Source organism: Colletotrichum godetiae, assembly GCF_030913485.1.
Source record: "Colletotrichum godetiae strain CBS 193.32 chromosome Unknown BDP55scaffold_54, whole genome shotgun sequence".
Classification (NCBI taxonomy): Eukaryota; Fungi; Ascomycota; class Sordariomycetes; order Glomerellales; family Glomerellaceae; genus Colletotrichum; species Colletotrichum godetiae.
Genome location: NW_026851302.1, coordinates 64,075 through 82,766, shown reverse-complemented (window position 1 = coordinate 82,766; position 18,692 = coordinate 64,075). Strand labels below are relative to the sequence as shown.

General features: G+C 53.0%; 6 protein-coding genes across 6 annotated transcripts; 4 read left to right on the top strand and 2 right to left on the bottom strand.

The window, feature by feature from the left end:
- Positions 1–446: 446 nt before the first annotated feature.
- Positions 447–1,532, top strand: BDP55DRAFT_561910 (D-isomer specific 2-hydroxyacid dehydrogenase; the record flags this gene model as incomplete). Its single annotated transcript, XM_060570113.1, has 1 exon — positions 447–1,532. The coding sequence occupies one exon, from the start codon at positions 447–449 to the stop codon at positions 1,530–1,532; it is 1,086 nt and encodes a 361-aa protein (XP_060424728.1).
- A 490-nt stretch (positions 1,533–2,022) lies between these two features.
- BDP55DRAFT_677866 (major facilitator superfamily domain-containing protein) lies at positions 2,023–3,093 on the bottom strand. The gene has a single exon (XM_060575943.1). It carries the CDS (start codon positions 3,064–3,066, stop codon positions 2,035–2,037), a length of 1,032 nt encoding a protein of 343 aa, XP_060424727.1. The 5' UTR covers positions 3,067–3,093; the 3' UTR covers positions 2,023–2,034.
- A 5,145-nt stretch (positions 3,094–8,238) lies between these two features.
- Positions 8,239–10,977, bottom strand: BDP55DRAFT_732829 (uncharacterized protein; the record flags this gene model as incomplete). The annotated part of the gene is made up of 3 exons (XM_060579998.1): positions 8,239–8,425; positions 8,473–10,625; positions 10,678–10,977. 3 exons carry the CDS (start codon positions 10,975–10,977, stop codon positions 8,239–8,241), a joined length of 2,640 nt encoding a protein of 879 aa, XP_060424726.1.
- A 1,492-nt stretch (positions 10,978–12,469) lies between these two features.
- Positions 12,470–12,982, top strand: BDP55DRAFT_677859 (uncharacterized protein; the record flags this gene model as incomplete). The annotated part of the gene is made up of 1 exon (XM_060575942.1): positions 12,470–12,982. A coding segment is annotated over exon 1 (247 nt), but the record flags the coding sequence as incomplete, so codon positions are not given.
- Positions 12,982–14,216, top strand: BDP55DRAFT_772214 (uncharacterized protein; the record flags this gene model as incomplete). Its single annotated transcript, XM_060581133.1, has 4 exons — positions 12,982–13,569; positions 13,647–13,676; positions 13,740–14,095; positions 14,174–14,216. The coding sequence occupies exons 1-4, from the start codon at positions 13,444–13,446 to the stop codon at positions 14,214–14,216; spliced, it is 555 nt and encodes a 184-aa protein (XP_060424724.1). The 5' UTR covers positions 12,982–13,443.
- Positions 14,217–16,407: 2,191 nt separating this feature from the next.
- Positions 16,408–18,225, top strand: BDP55DRAFT_732827 (uncharacterized protein; the record flags this gene model as incomplete). Its single annotated transcript, XM_060579997.1, has 3 exons — positions 16,408–17,129; positions 17,190–17,373; positions 17,428–18,225. The coding sequence occupies 3 exons, from the start codon at positions 16,408–16,410 to the stop codon at positions 18,223–18,225; spliced, it is 1,704 nt and encodes a 567-aa protein (XP_060424723.1).
- Positions 18,226–18,692: the final 467 nt, after the last annotated feature.

Below are 18,692 nucleotides of genomic sequence, written 5' to 3'. Positions count from 1 at the left end.
AGTGCCGGATTTGGGGGCAACGGAAAGATGCTGACGCAGATTCTGGCATTGACTCTGACATGGCGAGGGAAAGTACGCACTCGATGCTCCCGATGCTCCCGATGCTCCGAATGCGGCATGAGGCACTGAGATATTGTACCGGCGAGGTAGGTGAGGTAGGAGCGAGAAGCGAGGAAGGGCAGCCAAGAAGGAGAAGGGGAAGCTGACGCGCGCCATTGCTTGGCTTGTAGCTTCCGACCCTCCTCCTCCTCTTCTTCCTGTTCCTTTTCTCGTTTTTGTACAAAATCCCCTCAATCCGTGCCACCAGTTCCGATTGACCTTCCATCTTTTCGTACACCCTCTTCGTACACACTTCTGCAGACGACAATCCCCGGATACCTGACCCATCAGCTACTGTCTTCCACAGCATCACTCGAACTACCCCTCAATCGTGTCCAACTGCCATCATGAAGCTCGCCGTTTTCAGCGCCAAGGCGTACGACAAGAAATACATCAACGCCGCCCACGAAGTCAGGAAGGAAGAGTTCAAGAAGCACAACGCGAAGCTTGTCGACGACAACAGCGACTTTGGCATCATCTACCACGACTTCTCCCTCTCCACCGAGACCGTCTCGCTTGTCAAAGATGTCGATGCCGTTTGCGTCTTCGTAAACGACTCCCTCACCGCCGACGTTGTCGAGGCGCTCCACAAGGCCGGCTGCAGAGCCATCCTCCTTCGCTGCGCAGGCTTCAACAACGTCGACCTTAAGACCGCCGAAAAGTTGGGCATCTTCGTTGCCAACGTTCCCTCCTACTCCCCTGAGGCTGTGGCCGAGTTCGCTGTCGCCCTGCTCCAATCCCTCAACCGACGCACCCACCGAGCCTATAACCGAACCCGCGAGGGTAACTTTAACCTCGATGGTCTTCTTGGCAAGACTGTACATGGCAAGACGGTGGGTATCATTGGTACCGGCAGGATTGGCGTCTCCATGGCCCGCATCATGAAGGGCTTCGGCTGTACCTTGTACGCCTTTGACCCCTACGAGTCGGACGCCTTCAAGGAAGTCGGCGAGTACCTTTCTCTTGAGGAGCTTCTCCCTAAGTGCGACTTCATCAGCTTGCACTGCCCTCTGATGGACAAGACGAAGCACATAATCAACGAAAAGACCCTGAAGCAGATGAAGCCCGGCGCCATGCTCATCAACACATCTCGTGGCGGTCTCGTCGATACCAAGTCTGTCGTTCACGCTCTCAAGACTAAGCATCTCGGTGGCCTGGCCCTGGATGTATACGAAGGCGAGGGTGATCTGTTCTACAATGACCATTCGGGCCATATTATCGACGACGACCTCCTTACTCGGTTGATGACTTTCCCCAACGTCCTCATCTGCGGCCACCAAGGTTTTTTCACCGAGGAAGCGTTGCAGGAGATCTCCGAGTGCACATTCCGTAACCTCGAGGACTTTATGCTGGGACGCAAGTGCAACAACTCCCTGGTCAAGGAAGAGTTTGTAATGTCTCGCAGAGAATCCCTTCCGGTGCGTATTGTCTGAGAGGCAACGTAGGGCATGCTGGTGACTGGCAAGTATGGAGCAAAGGCCTGTAGATTGATGAATACCCTCCTCTTCGATTATCGAGCAAATAGATGGTTACAAATAATGACTTACGAATAGACGATTCTCTATACCCACTTTTCCATCACTCCTCGTGTGTAGACGAAAAGTTCGTTACAAGAAAAGGACTGTTGTGTTCAAGTGGTTGCATTATCCACACATGCATGCAATTGAACCCGACTGATTTGATTTCAATCTTATTTAGGATTATTAACGGCGCCGACCATTGAGATTTACATGCGTCTATAGTCTAAAATGCCCCTCGCTCCTGGATTCCTCTATCCAACGCCAGCCTCCTCTTTACGCCGAATAAACAAAGATGACCAACGAATCCAGGGCTGATAGCCAAGGCGCCAAGAACAAATAGCTGAAATACAGCAACTTGTTGGGTGTTTTGATATGTGTCGAGGTACATGTATACATGTCGAAGTATGCGAGTCGCTTACGCGGGCTCAAAGGTGCGGGTGGGAGCCAGAGCGTTCTTGACAGGCTTGGCCTTTTCGATGTCGGATCCTGACGTCTCCTCTTCATCGCCGGAGTAGGCGTACTTACTCCTGGCACGAATGCGGGCTCCGTAGACCCAGAAGAGGAAGGGAATCGCACAGCACGCGAGACCGAGGAAAGCGAGGAGGGAAGAGGCCCACTGGTCGCCGAGGCGGTCGTACATTTGCTCCGTGAAGAGGACGACGGCGGCACCCCAGAAGGAACGGATACATGTCTTTGCGGCGAGGGCAGAGGCGGCCTGGTGTTGGTAGGAGTCGACAAGGTAGTTGTTGGCCGAGTTGTACAAGAAGATGAAGCCGAAGCCGACGGGGAAACCACCGAACGCCGGGCCGGCCCAGTGGAGGTCCGGGTAGGACGTCCAGGCGAAGATGAATAGGCCAATGGGGATGAACCAGCAGCTGAGCATCATGGGGATGAGGCGGGCCTCGGCGGGCGGGTGGCCGTTGTGCTTTGCGACGAGGGTGAGGTAGTGCTTGTTCACCCAGGGAGAGCATGCTGCCGAGAGGAGGACGCCAACGGCGAGGGGGATGAACATGAGGCCTGTCGAGGAGGCGGAGTAGCCCTTGCGTTTCTGGTAGATGATGGGGAAGGCGACGAAGAACATGTAGAGCAGGCCGTAGAGGACGGACATGTAGATTGAGATGAGGAAGACGATGAGCTCGCCGAAGAGGAGCTGGAAGGGGCGGATGAGGAAGATGCCGAGGCGCTCGCTGAAGGGGCGCATGTCGATGTCTTGTTCCGTGACGTGGGTTGCGTCGCCGGTCTCCTTGCGCATTTTTTGGGCGCGGCGGGCGAGGATTGTCGGCGCATAGGTTTCCGGGACGGTGAAGGAGATGAGGACCCAGACGACGAAGGCCATGATGAGCTGGATCCAATAGAGCCAGCGCCAGCCCGCCGCGTCGGAGAGGAAGCCGCCTACGAGGGGACCGATGGCCGGGCCGATGAAGGGCGCGGCGGAGAAGGCTGCCATGGGGACGCCGCGCTCCTCGTTGCGCCAGAGGTCTGCGAGGGTACCGCCTACGAGGGTCATGGGCGCGGAGAAGGCGATGCCGTCGATGGCGCGGCAGACGAGCAAGGTTCCGAGGTTTTTGGCCACGGCGCAGGGGATGATGAAGATTACGGCGATGAGGAGGGTAGATGCGTAAATCACCTGGCGGCCATAGATCTCGGACAGGGGCGCGAAGGCCATGGGACCGATGCCGAAGCCGATGACGAAGACTGTGATGGAGACGAGGGCGGCTTCCTCTGAGCAGTGGAATTCTGCGGCGACGCCTTCAATGTCTGCTGTGATGACGGAGGAGCAGAAGGCGACGACGAAGCAGGTTAGGGCGACGACCATTGTGCAGTACCATTTATAGGCTTTGCTCCAGTTCTTTGGGTTTTGGGGGTCGTTGGGGACGAAAGTGACGAGTTTGTAGTCTCCCCGGCCTGCTGGGGCGGAAGAAGCGTCGGTGACGGCGGGGATCTCGCCATTGTGGGTTTCTACGCGGTACTCGTCGAGGTTTGCGTTGGGGGAGAGGGTTCGGTAGGGGAGGTTTACGTCCAGCTCTGGGTCGATCTCTTCCTTTGTCTTGACGGGGTGGAGGACGTTTGAGGCAATGGAGGAGCGGCGGGTTGGGCGGGCGTTCGCGTTGCCGGATGGTGTCCGGGTGTGGGAGGATACCGGGGCATATTGGGGTGCTGCGGCGCCGTCTGAGTCTGAGGAGGAGCCTGGCGGGAGGGTATGTGATGATGTTCGTGATGGTTGATCCATCTTTGCGGTTGTGTTTGGTCGATGTGGTTGTGTTCAGGGGGTCCCTGGTGGGAAGGGGGAATCTTATGAGGAAGTCTGAAGAGGAGAGGGCTAGGGGGTATAGCCCGGTATAAACACACGATGATCAAATAATAGGACTTCCTCCACGGATGAAAGGGGGGGCATCACCCTGACTTTATACTCGGCCTCATTCTTTGGGAAGAACCACACATGGGGAAACTGAGTCACTGCTGGTGTAAGATGGGCAAGGTGCCTTGCATCAGAAAGATACGCACGCCCCTCCCATGTAACCATTGAATGGGTAAACAACCTAGTGCAGGGCCTGGGAACCGGTCGCAATTCGGGCTATGGGTTGGGAATGGGATACTTCGGCGGCGGCATTCGGGGTGGGCCCACTTAACTGGATGGACGGAGACCCGCTTTTCCCGTCCGAATCGCCCAACCCGGTTTATCGTCGTGTATTTTCCCCCTGTTTTCTCTCAAAATTTGCAGCAGAGTAGAATTCTAGACACAGCGATAACAGCATGGTCCGTGAGTCGTTCATGTGAGAATTTCCCTCTTCTTGCGTTTGATGATACGTACACACGCGTCAAGTTTTCGTGGACCACTTTCTCTGATTTTCTCTCTGCCATTCGTGATGGGGATGTTCCCCACCGCGGAAAGGCGAAGGGGGGCGTGTGTCAATCAGCAAAACTGCGAGAACGGAGGGAGTGACATTCCAAGCTAAGAAGAAAACAACATGTGAGAGGTCGAGATAACGTGCTGCCCGTCCTAGCAGATGCAATGGCAAGCTACCTACCTTACCGTGCAGGCTTGCAGCTTTGGGTTTGGCGGCTCTGGGTTTGACTAAGGTAAGCTCGCAGATGGACGGCCATCACGGGGAGGCGAGAGCCAAGAATTCGGGTTTGGGAGTGGGGGGAAGGGAAGGTAACAGCTTTGCGACATTGTGTGGCCTGGGCAAAGTAGGTAGAGCCTCACAAAAATGTCGGCGGCGCGTTTGACACGAGCGCCGACTGTTGCTTTTTTGGCTTTTGCTGCTACGGAGGGCGGTACTGGTTTTGGCGCGCGTGCAGGGCCTGGGGCACATGGGTTTGTCTGGACTGAATCAGGGTGAAGCTATCCCCAGATTGGTATAGAGCCAGAGTGTTGGTCTGGTCGACAGGCCTTGTTTGGAAAAAAGCTTCATTCGAGCCTTTCGAGGTACCCGTGCAACAGGAAGAGGACAGGCCTAGCAACTCGTCATGGCAACTCTGTCCGGATCTCCCATGGTTCATGTTGACGGCATCCCCGGGTTTGAGAATCTTGGAAGGAGAAGTTGGTGCTTATTCTAGTTCTGAAATCTCAGTCAGCTAGAATGGAAACCTCGACGCGCTTCTCGTTCTCCTGAAAGGTTACCTCTGTACCTCTCGCGGCTCTGCCTGGTGACGCAAAAGCGGGACGGGTCTGGGAATAAGAGGGAATGACTTTTGGGCGGCACTAGGACGTCTTGGCCGGCTTGGGTCGAGAGAGAGCAGGGGCAGTCCCGGTCCGCGATTGTGTGTCTCCCAGGGCTGAGGAACAGGGGGGAGAAATCTCGGGACCAGCTCGGAGTGTCGTCATACTAAAATCAAAACAGAGGAACCAGAATTTTCTCTCTGTTTTCTCACCATAGCCGAGGGTTTGAATACAATCTGAGGCTCTGATTTCTTGATGCTGCTTTGCCATCTATCCGCACGAGCTAGTCTTTTCTCTCACGCTTCCCCTATCAGCTAGAAGATTTCGTCTTCATTCGAACCTCGATGAGCTTACTTCCCCTTCCTCACAGTGCTTGATGAAGCTGGTAATCCAGGTCAACAAAGCCTGGGATGCAGCTGTATGCATCGGTTGGCGCGTTGATGTTTACCGAAGCACATTGCGAATTTACGACTCCAAGAGCCAGAGCCGAGCTGGGCCCCCTTTCGTCCGGGACGCACGGACCATGTAGAAGACCGGCGGGTTCGAAAAATGGGTCCTCCGGCCGGACGCACAGTCAGTCACGCAGATGGGTTCCCGCAATGGGACCGGCTCCAACTTTGAAGAGATTTGCGTTGCCGTGGAACTTTCCGTCGAAACCACTTGAACTCAGGATTTGATCTAGTCGCCACAGAGTAACTATTCTGCTTGGGGTTTCTCTCTCTGTTTGCTTCTGGAAGTCTTGAAGATCGGGTGTTTCCTTACCTTAGCTGGCGATGCTCATCCTAGACACCCGGCCAACGTTGAAGATGCTGGAGTCCCTAACTAGTCTGGACTCTGAAAACACGAGACCAGCCAGACTCGCGCAGGTGGATACCGCTGCAAAAAAGGCTTTTCGGAATCCAAGGATCTCAAGACTCTTAGTGCGTGCATTTGATTACGCTTGCAAGATTGTGCTTATTCCCGCCGGACCCAAATGGGGGGCCACGGGCAGGAACTCACGTCTCGACTCTCACTCTCAGCCTCTCAGAGAGAAGAAGCCATGCGTACCTTACTCACCACAGTCTTGGCCCCCCGCGGCGTTATCAGCGAGGACACCAAGTCACCTCGGTGTTTGGGCGTATCACCATTCCCCTGATAGGGGACTAGGAAGTTCCGAAGCCACGCTGCGACAGACTGGAGTCCAGTGACTCCAGTTCAATTGTTCCCACATGGTGGTACCCCCGATTCTCGTCCCCTTCCCTTGAGGGAACCCCACGAGGCGAGCCAAGAGGTTAATAAGAGGAGACAGCGGGCGTGTCTTGAGCGGTTCGAGACCGTTCAGTTGGCACGGTTGGGTGGCAGATGCACCGATGTCGCAGAGATCAACATCGTGATACAAGAAGAGACTCCAACAGCTCCAACGGTTCCAGAGTTCTTGAGCAGGCTGCAGGTGGATAAGGGGAGACTGCACTGCACATGTCAAGGGTGAGGGTGTAAGAATGAGAGGCCCGCGATGACAGAGCATCTTACGATTTGCCAAGGGGTAAATTTTCTCGGATGCCAACCTGCGAGATGAGCCCGGGATAGTGGGAGTGGAAATAGGGGCAGCTAGGTTTCATTCTTAGAGAGGCTGTTTTTCTATTTCTTGTGACGCAAATAGGCTACGGTGTGGATAATACGGGATGTTGCTCAGGTCTTTCGTGGTCCTGAGACCTTTGATTGTTGACGTGGGTTGCAATCCAGGATTGATGCCCAATAGACTACCATCCGGTATCGTAGATTAGATCCCATGATCACCTATTTCTGTATCCTACCTTAAGGACGATAAAGATCTAAAGAAACGGGTATTGACGAACCGTTAAACCATCATCACCGCGCTATCGCGTACCTTCAAGACCAAAACAAAAGTGGACCCAATTCAAAAAAAAAAAGTCGGAGCTCGCGTCTACGGTTCCCGCGCCCCTCCGCCCCGGCACATCTCGTGGTCGGCGTTTCCAACCCTCTAGCCCCCGTTCACCAAGCCGCCAAGCCTTTAAGGAAAGCTTCTCCCTTGCGATCGCCTCCAGGTAGATAGTGACGCATTCTGAGAATTGGCTTGTCAAGTACTAATCTACCTTTAGGCCCTTTGGGGGAAACGGCACCGGTCTATCGGCCACTCGGATCTCGAGCTCAAACAGCCAAATCTTGACTGCCTACCCGTTCCCGTTGCCGGTGTCAGATACCGGAGCTGGAGATACCTACCCAGATCTCACGGGAATTTTACTCTCCGCGCTGCTGAGCCAGCAAGTAGACCGTAGTACCGTTCATCTGACACGCAGCCAAAGACATACCGTCACTCTAGTTACACTCGCTCCCATCTCATCTCCGCCGACTGCCCTACCTCCGGCCGCGACTCGAAGTAGTACAATCAACAATTCGCAGCATCCGGGGCGGCCAGCCTCCGTTCGTCGCGAGCTCAGAGACAGCTACGCTGCACTCGATGATGGCGCTTTTGTTGTAGTGGATCCCGTTGCTTAGTCGCCTATTCAAGACAGGTTTTGAGGTCCGGTGTGATGCGCATCGCAAGGCACCGACGAATGATTATTTCAAATGAAAGACGTCTGTCGAGGTGCCCAGTCCTATTAGAACATGAACCTGCAATCGCAAGCACTGCAATTCTTGCGATCCGTTCTCCCGGCTCGTATTGGCGAAATGCCGCGGGCTCTTGGCATGACTTCCACAAAGCCAGAGGGGAATAACCATCTTACGACGCGACAGCATCACCTGATTCTGCACCAACTCTGCATGTCTGCATCGTTCATGATTTCTCATTATCTCGATAAAATACTCAATCACTCCAAAACTCCAAAGTGGTATAGTGCTGTTACCCCCGCTACCCACCCCAACGTCTCCTGATCATTGAAATAATGTTCCCGTATGCACACGTGAGAATATCTACAAACGCAACTGCGAGCAGCTAGGCGAAGCGACTACGCACTAGCGATTGTTGCCGTCACTCTGCTGCCGCCAGATGTGCGTGTCGCCCAGGCTCATTGTGCTGTCCGAGGCGGCTGAGGCCGTGTTCTCGGGGGCGTTTGGTGTCTCCGTATCCGGACCGCTCTCTTCGTCTTCCGCGTTGTTGTGAACTGGGGGCGGATCCTGGTAGATCCACGGCTCTTCAAGGCTGGAGAGAGTTAGTTTAAGAAGACGAACCAAGATGTTTCAACGTACCGAGAGGTCAGGCTGGGATTCGCAAACGTCAAGCCCTTTTCTTTGTCTTCGTCAATGGTGCTTCCGCGTCTCAGCAACCCTTGCGAAGGTCTCGGCCCCTCAAAGTCTTCGTCAAGTACAGCAGCATCCTCGGGGTCAATATCGATGCGAATGCTTCGCAGGGATATGTATCGCGTAAGAGGCTCAAAACGACGCTTGAAGTAGAAGCTGTACCAAATCGTGAATGCAATCAACGGCAAGACGGCAATAGACTGGAAGAAGGCATACGAAAGTGCCATAATACTGGAAAGAATCAACTGCGATACGAAAAGACCGAGAACGACGCGGTAGCTGATGATTCTCCAGGCGCCGCCGGTCGCATGCTGAGGCTGATCCATCGCATAGAGGAGCTGGTACTTGTAGGTGAAGTAGCCAAGGACGAAGTAAAGAAGCCCCACAGTCAAAATAAGCCAGCCAAAATAAAGTGTGCTGTACAACAGGCACAGCATGAAGATGAGCATTGCCGTCGGAAGGTAGAAGCCGTAGCTGAACACAGTCGGTTGCATGATTTCGGCAAAGTCCCTGGGTGTCTTGGCGCCCATTCGATAGATCGGATAGAGGAAGACGCTGCCAACTTGAAGCAGTCTAAAGGGGAACAGGCCAACGCCTTGAAGCATAATGAAGTTGATGTAGAATATTCCGAGGCCCTGGATTTGGTTGGCGACCTGCAATGTCAGGGTAGCAGGACTCTTCCACACATCCTGAATCTGACGGACCAAGTTGGTAATGGTGAAAGCTGCATTGGAAGTGGCAAAGACAACAAAAATGTTGAAGAACGTGAAGAAGAAGTTCTTGGAAATGATGGAGAGCTCCACGTCGCCCTTGGAGATCATTCCTTGCTCGTATGAAAGGTATTCGTAGAGATACGGCACGGCCACGTTCAGTAACGAAACGAGAAGCGTCGGTAGGCCGGTCTCGATCAAGGCGCGCAAGGTCGGATATTGGTCGAAGAATCCAACAATCCCAGGGAACCATGTCTGAAAGTTGCAAACACTTAGTAGACTGGCAATCGACGCAACGACTGCCAGCCACAAAACGGAGAGCACGGCGACAAAGATGGTAATGATCCAAGAGCGGATACGACGAATCCCACGGGGCGCGTATGTGTTGGGCCACATTACATCGGACGGGGCGGGTGCGGGCTTCGTAAGAAGCTGTCCAGGTCGAGGGTCGATGCGAGCCTGGATTGCCATTTGACAAGCGGCGATCGAGTCCATCGTGACGAAGGCCAGGTCGGTCGGGGTGAAGTCTTTCTTTCTCGCCTCGCGGATTCTATCGTCGAGGCGTCGCAGCTTCTCCTCGTAGTAGTCAAGGGCGTCTATCTTGCGACTCTGGAGTTTGAGAATTCCGTACCAAAGTCTCACTTTCGGGCGCGGTCTCTCGACAAGATCGGGGTTAATGTTCTCGTGTCCCAATAATCCACCGTTTTCCCCGGCCTCTTGGTCGATTTCGTCTTCTCGAGGCTCCAGGACTGAAGGCTCGGCCTGTGGATCGCGAAGGCGCTGGACAGACTTGGGGAGCGCGGCTTGTTTTCCGAGGTAGACGCTCCAAGTTTCTTCAAGCTGAGCCAAAGCCTGCGCTCTTTGCGCAATAAGCGAGTCGAGCTCCCTCCAGTCGCAACATAGGTTGACGTGCTCCACCTCGCCGATTTCAAGCTTTTCGATAAGCTTCTTGATTTTCTTCTCGTCGCGAAGGTTTCGGGGTATGCCAGTAAGGCGAAAAGTTCTGTCGGTGATGGTCGATTGCGTGCCGAGGTACTCCTGACGAACATGAATGACTCTGAAGGTTGCCTTGTTCAAGACGTAGAGGGTCAAGCCCGTAAAGAAGTAGCCAAACGCCAGCCACGCCCAGAAGTAGCTCTTTTCCGACTTGAAACTCTTGTCATCGTCGTCGTCGTCCATCGCAGCCCAAATAGAATATCTGTCGTGGGTGTAATCTTCCGGAGCGCTAGTCGCCATCGCGATGGAGGCCGTGGCAGTGCTGCTCGGCTTTGGTTTTGGTGTAGGGAAAGTCTCTCCAGGTGCGTACACAGTGTTGATGGGTAGCATAACTGCATACGCGAAGAAGGCGAGTATAGCCAGAATACGTATAGCCATCTTAAAGAAGGTAAGGAACTAATCCCATCAGTTCAGTATGCCCGGTCGCGAGGAATAGTTTCGCACTTACGACAAAGGCGTCGAGGCCAGCAGAGGCGAGGACTTGCTCCTCAGTGACGCGGTAGAGGCCCGGAATCCATCCAAAAAATGTATCCGGCAGGGCGGGCAAACCGATCTTGGGATCCAATCTGCGCTTGCGCGCGGCGTAAAGGGTCGGCCATCGTGGGCGCAAGATGCAGAATGTGATGAATGCTGTGAGGCCAAGGACCAGAGACAAACCAAGCTGGACCCAAACGTCACGATCGCTCGGTTTAATCGCCTCTTTCCCGTTACAGTTTGGGGTTTTGTCTTCAAATGTTATCGAGTCCATCTTGCGCGAGGCATTCCCCCCTTCGTAGGAGCGACTAATAGAGCAGTCGAGTCGCGAATCGTTGGGCGGAACCGGTGATGTGTTGGAGAGGTTCGCAGTGGGTTGAAGCGAATGCTGGGAGCTCCAGGCGCGAGGGAGGTCTCCACTTTCATCCGAACCTGTGACGTGATGATGCGTCGGGTGATTGTGGTTCTGGCGGTGTTAGATAAGCAAACGCCACAGTTTAAATGAGGTGGCTGGGATGAACTGGCGCTCCAGCCACAAGAAGGATCGAAGGGGGTGCAAGTGCGCATCCTGTGGCTGCATTGTGTGTAACATGGAACATGAGAAGAATGATGCATCAGTGATCTTCCCGCAGCTCTATGAAGTTGGTCTGTCGCTGTCCGACTGTGGTTTCAATTGATCAATGGGAGAGAGAGCAAGCAAGCCTGCGACCTGGTCAGCATGGCTGATTGCAAATGCCGAATGAGGGGTCCTACAGCACAGCTTATATTTTTGCAAACCATTTTGTCTTGGATAAGCTGTGCTTTAGATCACCTACATACCACGTAAGCTAAGGTACCTTACCAAGTTTATACCTGATTGCAAGACAATTATCGACAGCCAAGACGGATGGCTGCTCGGTAGCTCCTTCAAAAGGTTGTCAATCATCGGCCCCACTGCCGTGGTGTGGGACCAGGACCGGCGTTCCCCCGGATCATGTTGGCCCCTCCACTATGCTCACCGCCGATGGTTGGAGAGAGATGTACTTACGACGGTACAGCATTCTTGCAAGTCAAGAAATCAGCGGACGTGAAGTGAAGCTGCAGGGCTAACACAGCCACGCGGCGCTCTGTCCAGCTGCTTCTTATGCCCGGTGCTGCAGGCGAGCTGCACGTCGAACGAGCGCGCCGAAAAGCTTCACCGTGAGACAGCACAGCCTCAACGAAGAAGCCGTTTGGCGGGGCAGGCGGTTGTGGACAGTTCAATTCTATGGCCCTCTGGCCCGCTGACAGAGTTATTTGGGAGCAAAGTGCTTGGACGACCAAAGTTGAGACGAATGGGAAATTCCGCCTCAAAATTCCAGAGTGTTTTAATGCCTGCTTGGTGAGAGTGCCATCTGGGTAAGCCGCGCACTGACACGTAATGTTTGCAGTGTGGCCATACATTGGGACCATGTTCCAGCGTCGTGCGTCGTTTGACTACTGTAAACGCAGTGCAATGCGGTGATGCACCTCTTCTTCGACTCTTTGGGTAACAGTCTGGTCATCTGCAGTCGGCGACAAAGACGAAGATCATCGGCGCCAGTGGCTGCAGAAACTTGGCGTCTACTGGGCGCCTCAAATAGCACCGTTTGCATCACAGAGTTTGGACAGGCATGACGCCCATGGACGCAGACGAAGAAGACTGATGCGCCCATCTGCGCATGCCCAGATGTAGCTTCTGCAGAGAACAACTCTGGAACTGGCGCAGGTAGGAATACTGTTGCTGATGTGAAGCGTAATGACTAAGGTAGCTATTGAGGTAGAAAGCAACGGCATGAGAAGAGCAAAGAGCAGGCAGCAAAGGGAATAAAACGTCTTGCTACAATTGAGACTCGGGCGAAACAGTCTGCAGGGCCACTCGAGTGCCAAGGTGCGGCCCGGCCGGGGACGAGTCCAGCGCGGATGGCTCTGATGCAAAGACGGTCGAAGAACCATCTTATTATTTGCTTGTTCTGGTTCTGGCCGGCCGCCCTCCTTTTTGATAACTGGGACTTCAGCAAACTTCGTCGAAGGGAAGGGAGCGGTGGCCATTGCCTTTGTTATCGACGGGTCTGGATTGGCTCTCCTAGTGTCACCTTGCGCTCATGTCAAAGTCTCAGATCTGAGGTTCCCTGTATTTGGGTCTTTATCCGTAAGGTACCTAAATTGAGGTGAAGTGATGAAAACTGCGTCCGGCGACATTTGGAGACGTTCCCAAGGTTCCTTAAGATGACCGGTCCCTGCCGCCGTGGTTATTAGCGCTCGTCTTCCCGCCCCTTCCCCTCCATTTAGGCATTTCCCACCCTCCTCTTTCCCCAGTCCAGTCCCGTCCCTTCCCGTCCAGTAAATTCCAGCCCACCGCTGCATCATATCCCTCCCGACTCCCGAGTGCCCTCCTTCCCGACGCTGTGGGATTGGGATCTGCTCTTGCCTTCCCATCCAATTGGACCTCACCTTCCTCCACGGATAGACCGACCTGCATGCACCTGCCTCCACGGCTTTTATCGGCCCACAATCGGTACAAAGTACATCGAAAAAAAAAAAGGAAGGAAGGAGGAAAAAAAAAGGGAAACTGCTTCCCCGGTCGTTCCACTCCTCCCGGATTCGCCAATCGACCACGAAAATTTCGGCAATTTCCAATCTTTTCTGCCCCATTTCACGAACCCCTCCATGCCCCTCTCTCCTCCACAAACTGCCCGCCGACATCGACAACGACCTTCAAGTGCAATTGAGAAGCAGGGAAATGCTCGATACACTCAAGATGAGCGAAACGCAACTGACCTTTGGTCGGACTGACGACTACATCTTCATCTCCAAGCCCAAAAAGGGCATCGCTTACGTTGAGGCCCGTTTCAAGGATGGCAAAGGTGTACGTTCTGCCCCACAATGCTCATTTTCAGGAGCTTTTCCCCAAACTTGCCGGACAATTGCTTACAATAAGATCAGCTTGCGCACACTGACAAGGGATGTCAACTGGTATGTTCCAGTCTTCAATATGAGCCTCTTTGGCCTCATTATCCATCTTCTAACTTGCCTCAGCTTCTCTCCAAGCTTGAAAGAGAATGGAGCGCGCCCAAACTCAAGGACGACACCGTCATCTCACTCGAGGCCGACCTCTTGAAGGAGCCAGTCTGTGGGTCTCTCATGACTGTCTGTTTTCAGATCGCATCGCTGACAATCTCATCAGTCCATAAGGAAATTCCGAGCGACATGTTCCACTCCCTTCGTGTGGTTGAATTTCAAGGCCTGGACCCGTCGACTCGTGTTGTCTCCGTCCGCGACGTTGCTATCAAAGTCAACCTCTACGGTTGCACTCCGGAGTCGCCCGCCGAGTCAGACGATGAAATGGTCACCATCCTTCCAAGCGCCACCAAGGTTGACGGCATTTGGGAACTGTGAGAATGCCCCTCCCGATTCGGCGTAACCATGACTGACATTCTGATCTCTGTAGATGCTGAATCTGAACCTGATAGCTTGGTCATTGATCATGCTACTACGTTCCAAATTATACCTTGAAACGGCAACCATAGTGGTCGCTCCCCAGCTCATCAAGCTCCGCACTCGAAGCGACTTCTCTCGGCGACACCTCGTACCGTCGAGCTGCTCAATGAGTGACCTCTGAGGTCCCGCAGGGCGCTTGGCCGAGATCGCCGAACACCTCATCACCAGCGTTGGTGACGTCGAGATCACCCCTTGGCAATACAAACGCGATGACGATGAGTGCGCAAGAACTGGGTGTGCGAAACACGAACGCTCATTCTAGCAGTCTCACCCAGGGGCGCGCCATGATGTCTCGCTCAATGCCACATCCAGCATGATCGACATACTTGACGACCAGCATCGGATTGCAAAAATAGTCGAGCGACGAGTCTGAGCAATGTCAGCTCTCTGTTAGTCTGGATCCTATTCAGCTATCATTGATAATGTTGCTATTAGAGCAGACACAAAGCAGACACAACCAACCATACGGAACCACACGAGTCTCGTCATGGATTTTGCTACCCATTTCGAAAGAGGGGTACTTTAGGCAAGGCCGGCGGAGAGCCCGTTGACATGGGTACAGAGGAAAGGTTTTCGCCCGAGAATGGAGGCTTGCTGATCATGGCCCAAGACCTCATATATGGCGAGAAATTCTAAACGGTCCACGAATCTCACTGCGGCCTTTCGATGTTCGTTTGGTGTGTGATCAACTCAATGAACATTGACTGTAATCATTAGGAGCAGATGAGTAAAAGAAGGAATTCTCGATTCCAGTAGTTCTGCACTCACTTTGCCACCTTCTCAACCACTATTAACCCCCGCATCGTGATCAACCCTCTTTGGGTAGTCCTTTGGGGGGCGAACATTTGAGACCTAGGGTCTGTCTCGTCGCATTCATCCAGGGTTATTTCGCAGCCGAGACCTTTGTCTCGGCCAAGCATACAAATTGCAGTGTTTAGAAATGCCCTTTAGCGCTAGCGGTTCAGCTGTCGCGTGCCGTCCCTCGCTGTTACATGATCAATCGCCATGTTTGTTGTTGCTTGCATGAAGGGGGTCCATATCATTTCATGGCCTCAGCTTCATCTAGGAACTCCAACGAAATGCTTTTACTTGTTGTTCTGTGGCTTGCGTATGTCAGTCGGTGAAGTTCTTGGCGAGTTCCCCCGCACTTGATCTGGAGATTCTGGACGCCAAGCTGAAAGATCTAGGAACTCTCGCTTCTCCCATGTCTTGGATAATGACCCGAAAGCGGCATTGATCACTAACGGGCGGGAATGGGCGGGCTGCAGCTATCGTTGACACATAACTACCGACGAGAGATCGTCTAGCATTTCAGAATTATTTGCTCTTAATTGTTCGTAAAAGTTCTCTTCCACAGTTTCGATCCTCGTACATGACATTTGTGAGATACTCGATAAGCAATGTAAGATCTAGATCCTTTACCTAGGCAAAGGAGGATCTGCTCCTCGGTCGAGCTTTGGGGCCGTATGTTTACTTAGGCCGAAACATATACAGTACCGAACTAACGGTCAACGGACACAAGGAGAGCTTCTTCTTGAGCTCTAGGGATCTGCGGTATTAGGCCAATCGCAGTGCCCCTTCGAGCTCCCGAATGTCTCATTCGCAACAGACTCGCGCATTCTTAATGCTTGCAGGGCACAGCTATCAGCCGGCGCTAGGCAAGCCTCAAAAGATCATCCAGAAGCGGGATGCTCCATCCGAGACTCGAATGCGCCTGAATGCCCATAGAATGTCTAGGTCCCTCTTGCAACATCTCGGCTTCTGGCCAACAGAACTTCAGGGATTGAATTTTCATCAGCTCTGTCTTGCCAGCTCCAGCTTTCAAGTAGCCACAGGGACCTCTTTCAGCTGACAGTTATCGAACGAAACCGTTCGTAGCAACAATTGCAATAGCACATCCCAAGAAGAGGAAGCTGGTGGCAAAGTCCCTCTCACGTTGTGTTCCCAGCTTTGGCAACTCGCATAAATTGCAGGAAGAAGGACATCGCTCTAGATTTTTCTTCTTCATCTCACAAACTATAAGATGTTCGGTCTCATCCTTCGAATCCTCTCACTTCCTCTCATCCCATTTAGAAGATATCTACCACCCTCTCCACCATCTCCAATACCTCAACCCAAGAAACCGCTTCCTCCTAAGGACAACAACAAGCCTTCCTCCTCCACCTCTCCAGGTTCTCCTCCTGCTCCGCTGCTCAAATCCACCGCCATGTACGTCTACCTCGGAAAGCTCGACTGGAAGCCATACGGCCAGGACGAGACCTTTGTCATCACCCTGCCCAACGGTCCCGCCCGCGCCGGCGACCCGGCCTACCTCTTCTCGCAATGGACTAAGGACGCCCGCGGCGCGCAAAAGGCAAACTGGTTCCTCAACCTTGTCGTCGACAAGGTCTCTAAGACGGCCAGCGGCGACGATGTCTTTACGCTCAAGAACTCGCACTACTACTCGTGGGAGATCACCACCCAGAAGGTGTATGGTGAGCTCAAGGTTGCCATGTCGAACCCTAACAAGGAGAAAAGAACCATGACTCTCAAGCAAGTCTGGAAGTCCGAGACCGAGGTTCCCAAGGGTGCCCTGCGCATCTGGACTGGCAAGATCAACTGGCCCAATTATGCCACTAACGAGATGGCTACTTTTATCGTCCCTGAGGGTTTCGGCAAGGACAAGCCTGTTTTGGCTGTCTGGCAGTGGACTCAGAACGGCGAGGGAAAGCCCAAGAACCCTAACCTCCATGTCGCCAAGCAGAACACTTTTTCCAGTTCCGGGAAGGGTGTGAAGTTCGAGTATGACTCCTTCTATCACTTGAACTGCACCTGGCAGGAACAGACGGAGAGACTCTCTGTCCACATGAAGGGACGCGATAGCGAAGCCCATGTCAGCCAGGAGCTCGGCGAATACGCTCTTGCCGTTCTTTATGATCGCCACTCTCAGTAAGCAGCCTATTATCATTACCTCTCAAGCAAACAGTGCTGACCACATATCCAAAACAGTGACTTCGGCCCGCCCGAGTCCACCCCCAACAAGGTCGAAGTCGACCATCGTCTTCCTCAGACTCAACCATCTCTTGCTCGCATCACCACCCCGATGCCTTTCCCTCGCGGACTGGTTGACACCTTGACTCATGCTCAGGCTTTCATCGACCAAGCTGGCTACCTGGCCAAGTATGCCGAAGAGGTACGTAATCGCGGGAGGTCCGTCAAGAAAGGTACTTTTACTAATAGAAAGCAGCGATTCCAAGCTCTTGATGCCGATCTCCACGCTCGCGACCACCAGCTCCAAGCTGCTCAGAAAAACCTCAAGGAACTCGCCGCGGACAGGGATCGCTTGATTGACGATCTCAAAGTCGAGAAGGCTAGAGCTGCAAGTCTTCAAGGCAGCGTCAAGACAGCTCAAGAGAAGGTGAAGAAACTTGAGGCTGAGGTGAAAGAACTTCAAGAGCGGCTCCAGAAGGACATCGACCACGATGACGAGGACCATAAGAGAATCATGAAACTGGAACTCTCACTTGAAGATGCCAGAGCTGAACGGGATCTGCTTCTGACCAAGCTGAATGAGGTCGTGCCTGATCTTGCAGCTACTAAGGCCCGTCTCGAGACTGAGTTGGACAATGTCAAGAAATTGGTGGACAAGCTCAGTATCCTTCAGACTACTCTGGATGTGCAAAAGAAGCGCAACGAGAAGCTTGTCGAGCAGAACGGAAAACTTACGACCACGAACGTCGACCTTGAGGACCTGGTAAGGAAGCTCAAAGGTGATATCGAAAAACTCGAGGGAACAGCCTCGTCATTTGGGCAGACACAAGCACGTCTCAACTCGAAGATTCAAGCCCTTGAAACCGCGAGAGATGGCGCACAGGATGAGCGTAACATCTCGCAGGATTTGCTGATCAAGGAGCGCGACAAGGCGCACGCGCTTGAGGACAAACTCAAGATTGCCGACAAGAAAATTGACAAGTTTGAGGACACAATTGACATCTTCAAGGGTATCTTGAATAACAACGGCCTGAGCAAGTTGATTCCTGCCTGAGCGGCAACGGCGACTGACTACAGAGGTCAGAGGAGATTTACTTTCTTTAGTATGCCATATTGATACTTCAATACAGAGCTATTTCATTCTTCAATTGGAAGTCTACCTTGTGACGCTCCAGTAACACCATCAAAATCCCTCTTGCTTTAGCATTATTCTGGGTGTGATAATGTCCAACATTTCTTTCCTGATTTTGCTGTTATAATCCAACATAAAACTGGTGCTTTAGTAGCTGACATCGGTCTATTTGTAAAAGTTTGTTGGCAGACAGTGGCATAATCTTGAAATCGTACGAGCCAATTTCAATGCCCGTTTTTCGTTTGAAGAAAGCACTGGAAGGTCACTATCTGTTCCTGGAGATGTTAGAATTCTATACGGTCAAGGCCATTGTCAACCAAGCACAGTCTCAAATAATCGCCTAGACCATGTGTACATGTTGCCAAGAAGGGGCGGGAGGGAGGACGAGA

Coding starts and splice junctions, on each gene's coding strand:
- BDP55DRAFT_677866 (XM_060575943.1), bottom strand. CDS start 3,066: ATGGCAGCCTTCTCCGCCGCGCCCTTCATCGGCCCGGCCATCGGTCCC.